This window comes from Anopheles funestus, chromosome 2RL (assembly GCF_943734845.2).
Source record: "Anopheles funestus chromosome 2RL, idAnoFuneDA-416_04, whole genome shotgun sequence".
Lineage (NCBI taxonomy): Eukaryota > Metazoa > Arthropoda > Insecta > Diptera > Culicidae > Anopheles > Anopheles funestus.
The window spans coordinates 95,044,945-95,063,423 of NC_064598.1; the positions used below are offsets into that span (position 1 = coordinate 95,044,945).

The window sequence follows — 18,479 nt, forward strand, 5'->3', positions numbered from 1 at the left end:
CGTCCCCAGCTCGGTTTTCTTCTTTCGCTCGCCAAGCTATAAGACATCCGAAACACATTTAACTGTACAGAATGTATCATGTTTCTCTTTATTGACTTCAACTTCGAACGTCGGTGCACCGCACATCCCGCAATTATAGCACTTTTCTGCAGCGTGTTTGATTTAGTTCTTGGGTTTGTAGTTGTTGTGGCGGGTGGTTGGTAGAATTATACATGCATTTTGTGTGTCTGTTGTGTGCCATCTTGCCTGTACCAGTGGTACACCCGCTGTGCACTAAACACGCACGCCATGCGCAACTTGAACGATGCTTCCATTTTCTGTCGTGTAAAAAGATTCCAACGCACTGGGCCAATTGGTGAAAAACGGCTAGCAGCTACCACCCGATGCCGCACAAATGCTGTTCTGCATTCACTCCATAAGTTGCAACGTTATTTTGTTTCTGTTTTAATAATTATTCTCCATATGTTGTGTGTTCTAATTAAGGAAAAATGGTTGGTTTTGTATCGTCGTATGTGTGTGATTGTGTGTAATGAAGGTTTTGTTTTTTTGTTGCTTCTAGTTACTACTAGCACCGGAGGAGCCTTGTTTACTGTTAATGCCAATAAGAATGTTTTGTTAACTCCGCGATTTATAAATACGTGTCGCTTGCGTCTTTTAGGTCTATTTATTTTCGATTTATTTCAACCGAGCGCTCTCCAACGGATGTGGGGTGTAATGCGTAGCATCATCAATTGCACACTATTGCAAATTTAAACGGCATGGTAATTAAAAGGATCTCATGGTGTTGAACCTTTCGCGGCCTCGGAACTGTGGGTTTTCGATTTTTCCTCTAATCTGGACTGAACCCGCCCGTACTAAGGACTAACTATCCAGGCTGCTTGATAGTAACGTAGTAAGTCTAGAAAAGCCTACGTCTGGATCTCTAAAACGCCTCATCGCAACGCTCGCACTGCATTCAGTAGTGTGAAGAAATCACACGCCATCCAACAGAGATGATACTCTCCCAAAAAACAACGGTTACGGGGAATTGGTTTACAAAAGGTGTCACATTAAACAACAACGAATAGAGCACGGAAAGTGTTGGATAGTACTTCTTTTGTTTTCCCTGTTTGTTTTACTTTACACAGTTTTTTTTTTGTTTCACCTAAATGTTGCCCACCATCGTTCTTAACTATATCCTCCAAATATGCAGCTTAGCGCACACAAAACATAAAGCTTTGAAAATGGTTTCAAAATGTTCAGATAATTTCTGCAAACCTTACTATAGTACAAAACTTGCAACTTGCATTTTGGGATCCTGTTCACTTATGTGTGTGTGTTTGTGTGTATCTGTGCACTGATTGACTGATCAAATTGTTAAATTAATTTAACCTAATATTCGTCTACCTTCCCAGCGTCCCATAGTACGGTATTGAGTTTTGTTTGATAGCTTTTCTTTCCTATGTATTAGCAACCATACCGCTCATCCAATCCGTTTCCATCACCTTACAAATTGTTTGCCGAAATGGAATTGATCGAGTTCGATCGTGGAGGCCGCACCCGAACATACGAGGCATTGGATCGTAACGATCAATTTTATTTCAAATTTTGCAAAATGAAATACATTCATATGCAAAACACCAGTAATCAAGCAAACGATCGTTAGTTTAACAAACGATTGACAAAACAAGTGAATACCGAACGTGGTAAGACATGTTTCATGTTCCATTTGCAAACAGCTCGCGTTAGTTGATACGTACGACTAAATACTTCTTGGTGGCACGCGTACACGAGACAAAATAAGACAAAACGGATCACATCTAGTAAAGAGTTGGATCACAAATGCAACAGAATTCATAAAATAAATAGCACTAGGCAGCTAGTGAACAGTATTGTTTTTTTTTTGTGTCGTCTATCGAAAGAATTTGTCACATGAACCAATGTTATGAAATAGGAAATTGAAGTGCACAAAGGTATTAGATATCGCTCGTCAGCAGTTGCACGATTCTGATCATCCGGAGCGTGATGTTGCATTCGTTATATTTTTGTTTGTCTTCTTTTCTTTGTTTGTTCGTCAATGGTGAGTTGAGTTCACAATTATTCTCCGCCAAGCGTACTTGGTACTTTACTGCGATCTGTGTTGCCAGTTGTTTGGTTTATCCGTTTTAGGTTTAGGTTGATAGGCTTGGCATGAGTGCCGCGTGTTACATATGATGGTATGCTTTATTTTGGGGGGTGGCGGCTCGTTGCTAGTAGTATAGAGTGAATATTAATATTACTATTATATTATCATTTCACCGCGTAGACTCAAATAAAATATCTGCTTTCTACACATCCCAATTAAACTAAACCGACCGGTGCCAGGAACCCCCGCTCATTCTGCACAATCTCTCCAACAATCTCAATCAATCTGATCCTGCAGCACATCATAATTTATCCTTCCACATTTGTTTACCTTAACTGCTCCATCAGCCACAATGCTTTCATGTGTGAGTTTTGTTCGTTTCTGCAGATGATCTTCTGTGTGTGTTGGTTTTTTTTTTTGTTTGATTTTTTTGTCCTTTTTGTCGTTTCTACATTTTTTTGTTTTGTTTTGTTGTGTGTATGTGTGTGTGTTTTTTTTCTTCCTTTAAATATAATGCTTTACTGTTTTCTGGTATGCCATAACTAGTTTGGAATCGGTCTTACTTCCTATCAATTTGCTCATCAGCTTTATCATACCGGCCGGCATTATCTTCACCACCGGCTTCAACATAACGATAATTACCATTATACAATTTTTCATGCAGCAGTTTTCACACGCATTCTTCAACAGTCCATTTGCTGGAAAGAGGGATACAAACAAACTGATCATTCGGAAAGAAAGATGCGAACGAAAAGAGACACTTACCTGCTGAATAACATCACTTGCTCACAGCACAGCAGCCGCTGTTCTGCCTATTGGTTTCGTTTTGCGTTGGTCTAATGTTTTGCTGCGGTCCGGCACCCTCGTTCTTGGGTAACTTTTTAGCTGATGATGAAGGTAATAATAGCAAGATGGACGATTAGAAACATTAAAGCTAAAGCATGACAACGTATCCAAGCTACGGCAGGTTGCAAATAGGATTAAATCAAACCTATGGTTGATATTTCTGGGGTCAGTGCAAACGAACCGGAATCATCCGGAACAGACAAACGAGCAACGGAACAGTATCGCGGGATCAAACTCTATGACGCCAATTGTGGCAAACAAATTAAGCGAAACCTTAGTAGTAACCTAGACCTAGAATAATCGATCAACCCTTTTGCAAACAGCGCACGAAGAGTTTTTACACTGTTTTTACGCTTCCTTGCACACCACCGTCAACAAGTGTTGATGGAGTGGCCAAACAACCATTCAGTTTGGTATGCAACTCACCACCAAAAGTAGGACCAATATTAACGAATGTTGTGTGTTCAAATTGAACTTTAAGACTGGAGTTAAAAATCTACTAGAATTCTCTCTCTCTCTCTCTCTCTCTCTCTTCTTGGTTTTTAACGACCGTACTGGTCACGTCGGCCATTTCTGGCTTACTAGACTTATTTTTACCACGTAGCCGGATAGTGAGCCCTTGCCACGGGGAGACGGTCCGGATGGGATTTGAACCCGGTCCTGCCGTGTGGACCGGCGCCGTTTATCACATGCACCACCGGGCCGCCCTAGTTAGAAATCTACTAGAGTTAATTACCGTCAAAAATCAATGTGTTTGAAGGAAACTGAAACATTTATAACGACTTTCTATAGTCTATAGTCTAGTGTTAAAAGTGGCATATTGTAAATTACGTTGTCTGAACAATTAAAAAGAAACCCGAAAGGCTGGCAACTGAAAACTAACTAGACCGCTGAAGCTGTCCGCTTACCTATTGCAAGGAATATATCATTCACATTGACGGCCGTCTTGGCGGATGTTTCCATAAATAGTAGCCCATTGTCGTCCGCGTATTGCTTGGCTTCCTCGTAGTCTACTACACGACTGTTCGCCAGATCGGCCTTGTTACCGGCTAATGCAATCACAATGTTTGGCGATGCCTGGACAGATGAAAAGAGCATACGTGGCCGCGTTGTAAATGCACAGATTCCGTGGGATTGAGACGCACACACACAAACTGTGTGTTATCGCTGGCGGTCTTACCTGTCTTTGAAGCTCCTTGACCCACGTTTTGGCCCTCGCAAAGCTATCACTGTTTTGAATATCGTACACCACGATCGCGGCCTGTGCACCTCGGTAGTACATGGGCGCCAAACTGTGATACCTGCAACGGTTGCACACAAAACGAAGGAAAAAACATAAATACATGAAGAAACCGTGCTTCAGCCCATTCCTTACCTTTCCTGTCCAGCAGTGTCCCAAATCTCGAACTTCACTGTCGTATCATCGATGCAGAGGGTTTGTGTGAGGAAAGCGGCACCGATCGTACTTTCCTGGTATTCGTGGAATTGGCCCTTGACGAAGCGTAACACCAGCGATGATTTGCCGACCGCTGATTCGCCCAGCAGGACGAGCTTGAACTGACAGATTTTATTCTGTGTGGCACCGTTTGGGCGCTGCGCTGCGCCACCGGCTCGCGGACTCGATGCCATCGATTCGATAGGACGAAACGCTACGCTAACCGATATTACAGATCCTTCCCTTTAGAACCTTTAGTACACTGGAGCTGCCCAAGGGTGGGTAATCAACTGAGCCACTGGAAATTCACACACTGTACTTAGTAACCGCGTGCAACAAGCGTCGAACCGTGCGTATTGTATTCGTGTGGTAGGATAACTTTATCCTACGAACTTTCTGCTGAAATGGAAAGAACAATAAACTCATGAGTGCGTACAAATTTTGGCAATTGGATCCATGTATGTCTGATTCTTCTTCGATATTTCACATAGTAGGCCGGAATGTATCTTTTTCCCCCACAAATCATTGAATATTGTACCTAGTGCGTTTTACGCATTCTCACCACACATACACACAATAAGCACACATTCGCACACAGCCATGAAGCATGGCTAGCGTGAATTTTAATCAGTGACTCATAATGAGCATACGAAAATGTGTGACACACACAAACAGCAAACGAAGCAACATTAGCTTTTATTTCCTTTTTGCAGACATCTTTGCTACGTCGGAACAAAGTCGATGAGCGTATTGGACTACAAATATGTTATTTTTTACACAAAGAAAAACTCCACAATTATGATCAGCATAGCATCGAAAATTAGCGGTGCTATCGGTCGTATGTTAGCCGGCCAGGATAAGGGAACGAGAGTGACCCCGCAAAAGACAAAGAGAAAAAGAAATTAAAACATGCACACGGTTCTTCTTTTTGTTTTCTGTTGTTTTTTTGCAAAGGACTGATTGCTAATCTAATTTTTCTCTACCATGCTAATGAAACCGTCACAACCGCGTTTATGCAGCACCTGTATACACCTGTGTCGGAAAATCCGTACATAACAGTGCAATGAATAGTCTCAAAAATTCGTCACTTTTGCTAAGGCGCACTTGTGTTGCACACCACAAACCAACCGCTCCACGATCACGGCCAACTTTGTCGACCCTTGGTCGAGGTTTTAAAGACTGATATAACGCCACTGATAAACGGTTGTATAATAACACGTAGCTCTTCATTCGTTCGTTGCGGTTCGCAGCACACTAGAATTGACTTAAATATAATACCCATCAATGTGAACCTTCGCAGCCCATACGTTATTGTACCGGACGAAGGATCTTCATCCATGCATTTCTAGTCCATGCCAAAACGCGATACACTTAACCGTGATGGATGCGTCAGAAACAAAGAACGGTCCAGAGTTCGCGCACGCACACACACAACCACCCACACGCAAGCAGACACAATTACGCAGCCACCAACGCATACACAAGGCACAATGTTTACAGTCAATATTTACGTTTACTACCCTTACTCATCCATCCCCCTACCGGTTACGATCAAAGAAGGAAAACGTTCTCGTGTAATGGAGAAAATTTTCGCAATCGCAATACTTCCCCAAGGTGCTACGCAATACGATTTGTCTACACATTAAAAGAAAACAGGAAATCAAAATCCGGAAGCTTCTGTACGCCCACTGAGCAGCATCAATCGATTGCCGGGGCTTGTGGATATTCTTGTGTTTTTGCTCAAAGTGCTTATCGTGCAACTAGCACACACTAGCGCTGGAATGTGTGTAGCTATTACCGTCGGGCGGGTTGCATTTTTCCCACATATGCGTACATAACCGTCCCTAGCAACAGCATAGAAACATACGAAAGGGGCGTTCTAGTAGGCTGCTCTGCTCGTCGCGAAACACAACTCAACCACATTTCAGGTGACGGCGAGATGATGAACGATGACTATTCGCACACACTGTTCGCAGCAACATGAAACGTCATCTTCATCACATGACGGAGGGCCGTAAAATTGTATCCCCGAAGCGAACGCAACGGTCTATCGCGGCACACAATCACGATCAATTATCGTCTGCCTTTATGCAGAATCCACGGTGATAAATATGCTCGCTTGAGTCTTCTAAACTTTTCCTAATTGTTGGTGGAAATCTATCATACGGGTTGATGTTACTGGTGAGGAAATTATTACCACCAGCTGACCAAGGCGGTGGAGAGAAATATGCTTGCTACTGCTAAACGGCACGTCGCTACGTCAAGGCCTACGGAAGATGGTGAAACTTTCAACGTGCAAGTTCGGTCTCGCGTCAACGTCCAACCAGCACCAAACCGTTTGTGTACTACACGGCCAACCCGAACGCCTACAAACAAAAGCAGAAGGGCATGATCGCGAACCATCGACGGAGGGGTTGCTGCGTAGTGTGTGACTGCTGCACCACCATCTAGTCGCACTCGTATGCAGGCACATGTGTCCCTTGTTTCGCTGGGCCCAGCCACAATCAGACCACTACGTTTTCCATCGATAATTTAATAAAGCAGAACCGCGACATTGTCGTCATCGTCTTGCACATTCATTCATGTTTCTCCCCGTCGTTCTTTTGGTGCTTCTTCTACCATTGCTTTGTCTTGTTCTATTCGTTCTTCTTCCGCTGACTGTAAAATTTAATGGAACCTGCTATGTTTCGCTCCGTCTTCCTGCACAATGCCACACTCTTATTCAAGGCCAGTTTTTCGTATCGAGCGTTATCGTTTTGTATCCATTCTTAACATTACTAGTGGCGTTCGGACACCGCTAGTAGCTGAAAGAAACATAAAAAACCTGATCACAAAACAAGCGGATTTTCAGAGATACTTGTTCTTCCTGCTGACACGTATACACGTAAACTGATTCCTATTGCGTTTCAGCTACCTTTTGCACAAAGCGACCACCTTTTTTCATCTTCTTCAATTTCCTTATCAAATTTTATCGCGCCTACTACTGAGTTGTGTTGCTGTTTTGCTTCTCGAAAGCTCGCATAAGATGATCACTTCCTCCCCGAATGCACTTTTAATCTATGCAGTGCAGAGACACTCTCTTTTGCTCTTGTGCTGGTTGCAGGGTGCATCAGCGCCCTATACGGCCATAGTGTTATGGCGCTTTATTGCTGAGTCTGCTTGCTCTGCACACTACCGTATCGATCGCAGCGTAATAAAGTAAGCTGGCTCCGTTACTATAGGTGATACAGGGTGTCGAGATTACTAGCGTTGCCGTAGTGTTAGTATACACTTGTTTCCGACATCCATTCCATTTGGACCTGCACCTCCAGTGACAGATAGAGCCTCTCTCTCACTCATACACTTGCTCGCGAGGCTATCTCAGCCTGTGGTTCTCTCAATTACTGCCAGATTTTGTCACCATGACCGTGGTTCAGTCTGTTGCTGTTTACGACACACAACATCACCTGTTTCGTGCTCTTTGTCCAGGCTACTAATTGCGATGCCCTACAACGGCCTTTACAGGAGCTGGCAAAAGAATCGGGTATCAATGACGCGAAACCTGAATGTTTCCGTTCTGTTCGGGAAAACCCCTGTTTGCCCTCTTTTGTTCTCCTGCTCTTATACGCATGCAAATACGTTCTCATTCGCTCTCTCGCACTCGCGCACGCACACACTCTACGTTTTTGCTCTCACTCTCCATCTCTTTCGGTACTGTTTATCCCAAGCAGGATTTTTTTTTGTTACAAAAATCCAGCCGAGATAGAAACTGCCGCACCCCTACTACAAAGATGGACCCATTTCTTTGCGACACTCGGTTGCTTTGTTCCTGCATTAATTTGTCCCACTTGTATCCAAAAAGCGTTCAATTTCCTTTTCCGTACTGTATCTCCTCCGCCATCGCGACGCTTAATCCAGAGGATCATCGATCAGCTTCAAATTTTCACACTGCGAATACTTGATGCTTACGCTATGATGGTGATTCTACGCACTATACGCACACTGACTTTGCATCCGAATGACTATGTTTCGTCGGTTGTGTTAATGCGAAAAAAATTGTACTTGAGAGCTGATGCGACGGCGACGACATACGCCAATTATCGCCGTCGGGCGGGGATGAGTAACACACTTCCAGAAGACGCACGGACACGTAAGCACACTATCTACGACAAACAATCCATTTAACTCGTTCCCCCTTTTCGACACTATGCAAAACACATTCCAATAGGATTCACACCAGAACCATACCACAAAAACCCAACTCTAACCGTGCAATTCAATGCTGTACGATGCAACAACCTTTAAATCAGCAACACGCACCTTTTCTTTTCGTCACGATGGTAAATTGTAGCAAAAATTGGTAATGAAAAAATTGGATCTTTGCGAAGAAAATTATGACGACTGAATTCTCTCACGCACTCACACACCCAGCAAACCAGTCGAGCAGCTGCTCGAACTTTAAGGCCTGTTTACACGAGCAGAATTATCACCAGCGCAAACAGCATCGTGCGTGCAAATACAATACTTTCTTTCATTTATCAAAGAACAGCAAGACAAAAGTAACCAATCAATAAAAAAAAAGATGGTTCATTGTTTCATCTACAATTATATCGTTAAAATATCGTGTCACTCTCACAATTAATCAAACCACATTTGAAGAAAATAAGGAATTCGTTGTCGGTGTAGCTGTGCATTAAGATTCTTCATTCGAGCATTTTTGACCATGCACACTGGGTATGTCGCACTTATTATGGACAAAGCGAAAAATGGAAAATTACATTAAAAGATCCTAAATTTATCTACAAACTTTTATAATATAACTTAATAACCAATTATTTAATGTAGGCTTCATCTGTAAAATCTATTTTATTCTTTTAAATCCAAAATAAAGAGCAACGAAACCGTAAAAATTTGAAACGGCAGTTGATGAAAATGTTGGGAAATATTATAGCAACGATTGTATAGCTATGCAAGGAGAACAACGAGCAACGAAAACTGTTGCTTGAGGCGCATTGTGTACGCAAATTTGAGATTCTTAACATTTCTAATCTTTCAGTTATGCTGTAGCTAATGTTTAAAGTAATGAAATGCTGAAATAACACAGTCAGTCACAGTCACACAGCCAGTCATAAAATCTATTGCTTGGCTTGACTAGCTAATAGTCCACTCTTGCATGTAGAGGCTGGTCCATATGAACGCCAAGATGTACAAGTTCCTGGAACCGGCTTAGGCTCATAAGATCATCATCATTGCTATCATTGTTCTTCGATGAAATAGTGCCGTGTTTGAAGCTTACGATGAATGGTAATGTATTTAGCGGCACTCTGCGTCTTCGCAGCAATGATCTGCTTACTGAACGACAATCTGTAAAGCAAGGTTTTTGAAAGTACTTATATTGAACAGTCACGAATTTCTTATGTGTTCGATAAAATACTTGTCATGACAGAAATGGTAGAATTCCCCATACTCTAGCCCACTGAGGAAGCTTAATACAAAAGCGTAGCAGTTATGGGTATTCTCTTGATACATTTCTCTACTCCACGAAGGATCGCATGAAATCTTCTCCAAAACCTCATCCCAACGATCATGCCACGATTCAGGTACGCTAGCAATCACAAGGCACTGGTCCCAATCGTCTGTGAGGAGTTTATTACTTTTGGGTGGTATTTTTGTTAAACCGTTAACGTCGAATTCTACTATGGTGCCGTTGGAGGATGTTAACCCAATGTGGAGATTGGTTTGGTTTTGAAAGGAGCTTGAAGAAAAATAAAACATACTTATTACATGCCGTATTCAAATAAAGGTTCCTGTCTTACCTTAGGAAGTCTCCCACGGAAGGTCGCAGTACAATGGAGCATGGATATTGGCATGCTCTGACAAATGGACAAGGTAGTCTACGTGAAGGAAAAAAATGCATATTAATATATTTAATACTTTGAACGTACACTTCCGAAATACGCTTACTTACGTGATCGGTGTGCTGTCCAGATTTTCACCCACAGATTTGCCACACAACGGGCACTGGGTTAAAATATCGTATGAGAATATCGTTTGATTGCAGTGGCGAACACACATCAAATCTTGGCTATAGATCATCTTTCTAATGGGAGAAATTTAAAAACAATAAATTAAATATAAATATTGCTGATTCCTACCACAGAAAGTGTGCAAATATGTTAACTTTGCAAATTACAACATCAACCTCAAACCTGGTTGGGGAAATTCATTTTGTTCGCCCAACACTTTCCAATAGTTTGTGCATTGTTTTCCTGTCGAAACTATTTTTGTTCTGTGGCATGTTGTACGCACCGATGGATTAGAAAAATAGCTGACACAAACGATCGTTGCTCATCCTTATTCCTGTGTATTGCATACCGGCAATAAGCGGTCACCATGCAACAAGGATATAATTGCATGTTTCAACATAATAAAGCGCACTTCAGTTCCGGGACAATCCAACGAAACCATGTGCTCTACATCATTGGAGTTGTTGAAAGCTTAACCTGCAGCAGGGGAAAACTTTCCCCCGTATAGATCTAAATAGCTCCTGCTGGATCAGCTGAAATTGGTTGTTATTTCGGTAACCGTTGGCAACCGAACGGATAGTTACGTGTGGTATGTGTTTTGGTCCCAGGCGACAGCGTTAGTCACACCGCCCGGACATGCTTTAACTTGTGGCCGGGGGGTGTGTTGGACGCAACGAAAACTATCGTACGAAATAGTACTTCCTCTTCATACCTTCGTACACGCATCAACCAGCGTGTAAGAGGGTCGGAAGGCAACGACTCTCTGTTTATGAACCGTAAATAGTATTTGGTGGGTCGTGCTAGAACGTGGTTCTCAAATGTGGAACAAAGTTTTAGTTCTTCGTTCTGCTTTGATGGTGTTCCTTCAAACATAGTTGCACTGGATTGTAAAATGTCTAAAAAGAAATAGTGAATCCAGCGGTCCGTGCTTGTGTGATCTACGAAAGATAAAGTGTGCTAGGAAAGATACAATTCCTGTGTACTTTTGCCGAATATTGGGTGTCATATTGTAGGGTGTCAAAAAAGTGTCCCGAATCCGTGCAGCAAATGGATAAAACAATGCGAAGAAAGTTTTTCAATGGCTCTAATAGGATGATAAGCCAAACTAACAGTTCTACCGAAAGGACACAGTGCGGGTGGTTGTTACCTGTATTAGCGCTGTGCCTAATTTCCGGTTCTCTGATGCACCTGACCGAAGCAGGCTTTGCCTGTCTTAGTAATCCGTGCGTTTATGGAGTGTGTATCGATGATCTAAATAGGTAATCATCCCAACCTACTCAGTGCTGTACAACCTGCAACATTTAATAAGTATCGCTCACGAATTGGAGTCAAAGTTCGAAGCAGGCTATTGGTTCCAATTCGTTGTTCCGCCCTTTGGCTCATTAAATATCGATCAATAGAAACTCGATTAATGGTACTGGCTAGAAGCTCACGTACGTGTAACACATGCTCGTTACTTAAACCGGACACTTGGTGTAGACGGTGGTGAAGGTTCAAAGTAATTCACCGCATATCCTGCCACTCACAATTACTGACACGCTTTCGAGTGGAACCGTTGTAAACGCACCTGCAGTCGCTGTATAATCGATATTGATAGTTCCCAAAAGTTAATGGTATAATTTACATCTTAACGCCATACCACCTGCCAACCCGTGTTGGCTAACTGCAAAGACCTAGGCCTTCCATTACATCCCATAATACAGGGTTATCTACCAACCACAGGAGGGAATGAATTATGCGCAAGATTTTATTAAAACTTCCCCATGCGGGGGTTTGAAGAAATAGGCAAAAACGTTCGCTTTTACGTTTGTTTGTTTGTTTGTTTGTCCGCCTCAATGGGGGCAGACAAATTTGTCGCGTAACCAGGAGATATGTTTACGATTGTATCAACAGCCTAAATGTTGATGGAATGGAATTATGTTTACCACCATAGCATTCCAGTAGAATCATTGATTGTCTCTTCGTTTTTTTTTCTTCAGCACATATTCCTGCTATTGTATCGACGGGTATACCGGTGTACATTGCCAGACGAACTGGGATGAATGTTGGTCTAATCCCTGTCTTAATGGAGGTATCTGCATCGATGGTGTCGCTTCCTACAATTGCACCTGTCCCGAAGGCTTCCTAGGTAATGTTGCTCAGTGTTAGAAACCAATTTTGAACCAAACTCTAAAACAACTTTGATGATTTTTTCCCTGCACAGGATTAAACTGTGAAGAAAACTTCAACGAATGCCAATCGAACCCCTGCCAGAATGGTGGCCTATGCCATGATAAGGATAATGCTTTCTACTGTACCTGTGCGCTCGGCTATGAAGGAGAATTTTGCGAGCTGGACATAGCTGTTTGTGATACCGGTGATCGGTGTCACAATGGTGCTGCTTGCATTGAAGGGCCCGGACTAGAATTCTCCTGCCGCTGCACAGAAGGATACGAAGGACGGTTGTGTGATGCTGAGATCAACGAATGTGCATCGTCTCCATGCCAGAATGGCGCTATTTGCATCGACAAGTTCGCTTCGTATATTTGTGCGTGTCCTATGGGTTTCAGTGGAACAAACTGCGAAGAAGAGATAATGGTCTGCGCTACCTCACCTTGCGCCAATCAAGCTTTATGTCTGATGGAAGAAGATTCGCCTACGTGCTACTGTGTGCCAGACTATCACGGCGAACGGTGCGAGTTACAGTACGACGAATGTCAGCTAGGACCAGAACCACGCTGTGTAAACGGTGCAACATGCGTCGATGGTGTGGATGATTATTTCTGTACCTGTGCGCCTAACTTTACCGGCGAAAACTGTGAGTGTCTCATACTGGATGAGGACGGTCAGATCGAACTGGACTGTAACTATACGGCACCCTTTACCAGTACCTCCGGAGAAATTACGGACAGTGCTTACTTCACGTCTACCATGGAATCATTTCCGTTTTCGACCGATAGAATTTGGAAAGTGACTGATACATCGTTAGAACGAAGCACGAGCTATCCCGTGTTTACACCTACCGTTGTGGGTGAATTTACGGATCCCTCCATGGAAGTGACATACAACGGAACATCCGTACAAGTATCTCCTACCATCTCAGGAAGTGATCCATATACTACAACTTCTGTTGGTGAAAGCGTTACAGACAATAACGCAGTTTCACGTGGTACTGTATCTCCAGATGAAGATAAAGTTACAAAACCAAGTATTGATCCTGGCGAAACTGACGCTACGAAAGATAAAGCGTCTACTCCAACTATTACGATGCCGGAAAATGGGACAACAGTATCTGCAGTAGAGGAAACACCGTCACTAATACCAGGCATTCCACAAGATAGTACTCAGGATATTTCCAGTGTGGACTATACAACTGCTAAACCACCGTCTAAATATCCTAGCACTGATGATGGTTCAACAGCTTCCGAATTTGTAACAACACCAGTGGACACATTATTTACAACTTCCGATCTACCCCGAGTGTCCACACTTACTCCCGAGTTGAGCTCATTCTTTACAGAATCACCAACAAATCGATCAACTACACCATTACAGGGTGAAGATCAAGTTACAGACACACCAACGTTCACAACGAATGGCATAAGCGTGCATCAAACGACACCCACCCCACTTACATCTATTGCCGATGACACATCTCGGGAATCTCCTGGAACCACATCTGCAGCTTCCAATGTACCACCCGTAACAACACGATCGCCGGAAGTGATTCAAGAGTGTGACGATACCGTATGCGCTAACGGAGGAACTTGCGCCATGACTCCGAACGGCATCCGTTGTCATTGCGATTTTCGCTACGCAGGACCGTTCTGTGATGTGCCGGTAAGCATCCAGAACGCTGCGTTTTCGAAGGAATCTTTTCTACGTCACATCATCTACCGTCGCAACAATTCGATCGATCCTGCCTACCAATCTGTCGATACTCTCAAACAGTTGGCTTCCATGGCGGTACGATTCAAAGCTAAGCTAACATCTCGCGAAGGATTAATTTTACTGGCAACGGCGGAAGGTGACGATGGGAATCATTATGTGGCACTTTTCCTGCACAAAGGTCTGCTACAGTTTCAGTTCTCTTGCGGATTGCAAACGATGCTTTTGAGTGAAATCGAAGGCACCGTCAACAATGGATATGAACTAAATGTTAAAGTGCAGTAAGTCTATGCGTGACCAAAGCTTCTGGCGAACGAGAACATGGCTCTTACCGTTCCCATTACTTTTTTTCTTCTAAGGTTAAATTTCAACGATCGCTACAGCCATTGTAATGCGTCGCTGCACGTAAACGAAACACTGGCAATGAGTGGCGAACAACCGACCTGGCTCGGAACTGTTCTCAGTACGAGACAGCAAAAGGGACAGGAAGGACTCTACGGAATTGCTGCTTTAGCTTCAATCAAGCAGAGCTGGCTCCATTTGGGTGGACGTCCCATTAAAACGATGTACACCTTGAGCCATAACATATCGCGATATCACGGTTTTACCGGATGCGTTTACGATCTGGAAATCAATGGCGCTCCAGTGGCCATCTTTGAGTAAGCGTTCAAAACACTTCACCACATCCAGCATTTTCGGAGATATGTAACGATTTCATTTAAATTACAGCAATGCAGAAGATGCGTACAAAATTTACGAATGTACCTCGCTGGCCTGCCTTTCCAGTCCCTGTCGCAATGGAGCGATCTGTGTAGAAGCGGAAGGCTACAGTTTAACGGGACGTTATGTGCCCACCATGACGCAACCAGACACTGTCGGTGCGTGGAGTTGCAAGTGCTCTTTCGGCTATATGGGCAAAACTTGCGAACATTCCGTGTGCGATAACAACCCTTGTCGGTTTGGTGGCACGTGTGTAACGTTTCCGGAAAGTGGATACCTGTGTCTCTGCCCGTATGGAAAGCATGGCCATTTTTGTGAGCACGATTTGGATATCTTACAGCCATCGTTCTTCGGTAGCTTCAAGGGCATTTCTTCCTACGTCGCATACCCAATCGCATTTCCGGTGGAAGATCGGTTTGAGTTTAGCTTTAAGATTATTCCAACAACAACGGCACAAATTTCGCTGCTTGCATTCATTGGCCAACCGTATGATCATCACGATCAAAGTGATCATTTTTCAGTCAGCTTCATACAAGGTTAGTTGCCGATGTTAGCGTATGTAGATAGAGAAGGATTCTTCTTCGAAATTGTTATTAATAATTGACGTTTTTTTAAAGGATTCATCCTCGTAACATGGAATTTGGGAAGTGGTCCGCGAAGAATATTCACGCAGCAACCGATACAAGTACAATCTTCCCGTCCAACCACGATCCATGCGGGCAGAAACGGTCGCACCGCTTGGCTGTCGATCGACGGAAAGGTGAACATTTCCGGCAACTCGCCAGGAAGCAGCAGAAAGCTTAACGTTTCACCACAGCTCTACATCGGTGGCCACGAAGGCGTTAACTTTTCCAGCTTACCGCACGATTTGCCGCTTCACTCCGGGTTTCAAGGGTGTTTGTTCGATATAAGGCTTGTGGCAGGACCGGTGCATATACCACTTCAACATATCGGTGGTATGCGTGGCAGAAGCGTTGGTCAGTGTGGTACAAAGGAGTGCCATCGGCATGCTTGCCAGAACAATGGTGCCTGTCTGCAGCATGGTTCCACGTTCACTTGCATCTGCCAGGAGGACTGGAATGGGATACTGTGTTCACAGAAGGTGAATCCCTGCGATGAAAGCGTCAGCAAGTGCGCATCGGATGCTACATGCTTTCCGCTGGTGTCCGGTTACGAGTGCGATTGTCCCTTCGGTAAGGTGGGCAAACGGTGCGAGTCTAATCTGAAGTATCTCAGTGACGTTTCGTTTTCCGGTCGTCGATCGTATCTCGCGTTACGGTGGCCCAACATTGGCACCGGAGACTGGATTGCTTCCTACCGGGAGAATGAAGTACGCTACGAAAAGATCGTTCAACATTCGCACATCATCCCGCACAACCATTCGATCTTGCTGAAATCCATCCGAGAGCTGGACAAGATTAACGATGTGCTAAAGGTACTTCCAGAGTCGAACGATACCGAACAATACGCGGGCCATTCGGTGCTTCCCCGCTCGGAAAACTACCGACAGTTGAGAATTAGACAGCTGACCATAGAGCTACAGGTGCGTCCACTATCGGAGAAAGGTCTCATTCTCTTCGTCCGTACTTTCGATTCCAATGCACAGGAACAGGGATTTATAAGCATAAGTTTGCAGGGTGGCGTGGTGGAATATCGAATATCTTCTACCCGCACGCAAACGGCGGTTGTGCGAAGTAACCATGTGCTTGCTACCGGTGAGTGGCATTTTATTCGCATTGTCAAGTATGGGAAACGGTTAACATTATGGGTCGAAGGAAAAAGTACCTCCATTATCGGTTCTGTTCGAGAGGAGTATGTGAGTCTTACGAAGAAACTATATCTGGGCGGGTTGCCGGATCTCTCGACGCTACCCTACGATGCCATATCTGGCTACCCCGTGTCTTTTCGCGGTTGTATCAGACACGTTAATTTGAACGGGACGCGCATCACGCTTAACGACAGCTCGATCGTGGCATCGCGGAACATCAACGATTGCGATGGTACACCTTGCGGTGGAGACATATGTGCGCATGGTGGACTTTGCTGGCTGGATGAACACTCCCAGCCACGGTGCAAGTGTCCCGAGTACTCGAAGGGTGTTAATTGCGAGATTCAAGAATCCTGCGAAGTTGTGCAGTGCCGAAATAATGGACAATGCTTAAAGAACGGTCGCTGCAGTTGCGGAGTAGGATGGACGGGTCACTATTGCGAGATTGCTACCACAAAGTATTCATCGCTTGGGTTTAACGATCGCAGCTACATCCTGATTCCATCGCAGAAAATTAAAATGAAGGACAAACGTAATGATGATAGTACCAGCATGGTTGGAAAGCTGCCATTTGGGTTACAAATTTCGTTCAACATTTCCACATTAGAAGACGGTATGCTTGCGTGGACTACTGACGAGGCAGACAGGTACTTTGGTATCGGCATCCGTGATGGGTTCCTTGTCGTCGTTAGTAACATGCTAAAAGAGGAGCCTACCAGTGTGGCGAGTGGTGGCGGACCTTGGAAAGCATTTGTGGCCGATGGCGATTGGCACAATGTGTTGCTCGAGACAAAATCACATCAACTTCTGCTATTCGTTGATGGTTACGAGCTAATCGCTGGTAAGCTCATCCCTAACTTCCGAACTATGCACTCGCAAGCATATGACAAGCCCGTTTTAAGTGAGGAAATCACATATTTAGGTTCGTTCGTATCTACAATGTAGAAAGTGTTGGGAAAGTGATACTCATGATGATCTCCGTTTCGTTTCCACAGGTGGATTTCCCGATGAGAATGTTTACAACCGCACACTGGGAAACTTTGCCACATCGTTCAAGGGATGCATCCAGCACATTCTGCTAGGAAACCAACTGGACGAGCTGGATTATGCTGACTACGATGGAGCCAACATCAATGAGTGTGCCGTGTAAGCGTCCATCGGAATGCAGTGTGTGCATGTAGTTAAAGTGAAACCCATTAGCAATCATCAAACAACTTCTACGTAGTCTAATTTTACCTCATTCCTAATCGGAGAATTTGAATCGTTCAAATTGCCACACATGTACAGCAAAAATCGTACACATTTTTTCCCTCAGAACCGATTTCTCCGCTCGAAACGGTTAACGACCGAAGGCGAGCCATTCAGCATTGGCATAGAACACATTTCCGAACACAATGTTTGTCAATCACTGAGCTAATGTATGAACATATATAGAATAATAAAGAAAAAACAGGAGACGAAGATGCTTACTGTTTCACAGATTCCGTTATTGTTCTTTTACTAACTTTACTGCTGTTTCGAATGTGTGCATCTGCACAAGAAATTTCTTTTCCTAGACAACACGGCAACCAAACGTTTGCTAACACAAACCGCTGTCAAATTGACTAGATGTATGTAAACAAACGTCCCCCCCCCCCCGCTCTGTTCTCTTCGAGCCCACCTGTTCGCCTTGAACCGTTCGCGTGGTACATTTTTGCAGTGTTACTCAACTGTAATTTTGAAGAATTCGTAAAT

General features: G+C 43.9%; 3 protein-coding genes across 11 annotated transcripts; 1 reads left to right on the forward strand and 2 right to left on the reverse strand.

Annotated features, from left to right (window-relative positions):
* Positions 1-57: 57 nt before the first annotated feature.
* LOC125763586 (ras-related protein Rab-5B) lies at positions 58-8,801 on the reverse strand. 4 transcript variants are annotated; one of them, XM_049426917.1, is made up of 6 exons: positions 8,685-8,801; positions 4,326-4,781; positions 4,131-4,251; positions 3,859-4,027; positions 2,870-2,989; positions 58-2,802 (listed from the first exon to the last, which is right to left on the reverse strand). In XM_049426917.1, the coding sequence occupies exons 2-5, from the start codon at positions 4,577-4,579 to the stop codon at positions 2,883-2,885; spliced, it is 651 nt and encodes a 216-aa protein (XP_049282874.1). In that variant the 5' UTR covers positions 4,580-4,781; positions 8,685-8,801; the 3' UTR covers positions 58-2,802; positions 2,870-2,882. The 4 variants fall into 4 exon arrangements, with proteins under 4 accessions (XP_049282874.1, XP_049282875.1, XP_049282877.1 ...); XM_049426918.1 differs by lacking the exon at positions 8,685-8,801 and adding an exon at positions 8,334-8,354 and having other exon boundaries at positions 4,326-4,784; XM_049426920.1 differs by lacking the exon at positions 8,685-8,801 and adding an exon at positions 6,583-6,751.
* On the reverse strand, positions 8,686-18,362 carry LOC125763581 (MKRN2 opposite strand protein). 6 transcript variants are annotated; one of them, XM_049426905.1, is made up of 6 exons: positions 18,216-18,362; positions 17,982-18,158; positions 10,333-10,460; positions 10,181-10,258; positions 9,799-10,119; positions 8,686-9,728 (listed from the first exon to the last, which is right to left on the reverse strand). In XM_049426905.1, the coding sequence occupies exons 2-6, from the start codon at positions 18,024-18,026 to the stop codon at positions 9,620-9,622; spliced, it is 681 nt and encodes a 226-aa protein (XP_049282862.1). In that variant the 5' UTR covers positions 18,027-18,158; positions 18,216-18,362; the 3' UTR covers positions 8,686-9,619. The 6 variants fall into 6 exon arrangements, with proteins under 6 accessions (XP_049282862.1, XP_049282864.1, XP_049282868.1 ...); XM_049426907.1 differs by having other exon boundaries at positions 10,333-10,464; positions 18,216-18,361; XM_049426911.1 differs by lacking the exon at positions 17,982-18,158 and having other exon boundaries at positions 18,216-18,361.
* Positions 11,193-17,988, forward strand: LOC125763354 (protein eyes shut). Its single transcript, XM_049426411.1, has 7 exons — positions 11,193-11,649; positions 12,370-12,518; positions 12,594-14,538; positions 14,617-14,916; positions 14,987-15,513; positions 15,595-17,667; positions 17,741-17,988. The coding sequence occupies exons 1-7, from the start codon at positions 11,438-11,440 to the stop codon at positions 17,893-17,895; spliced, it is 5,361 nt and encodes a 1,786-aa protein (XP_049282368.1). The 5' UTR covers positions 11,193-11,437; the 3' UTR covers positions 17,896-17,988.
* Positions 18,363-18,479: the final 117 nt, after the last annotated feature.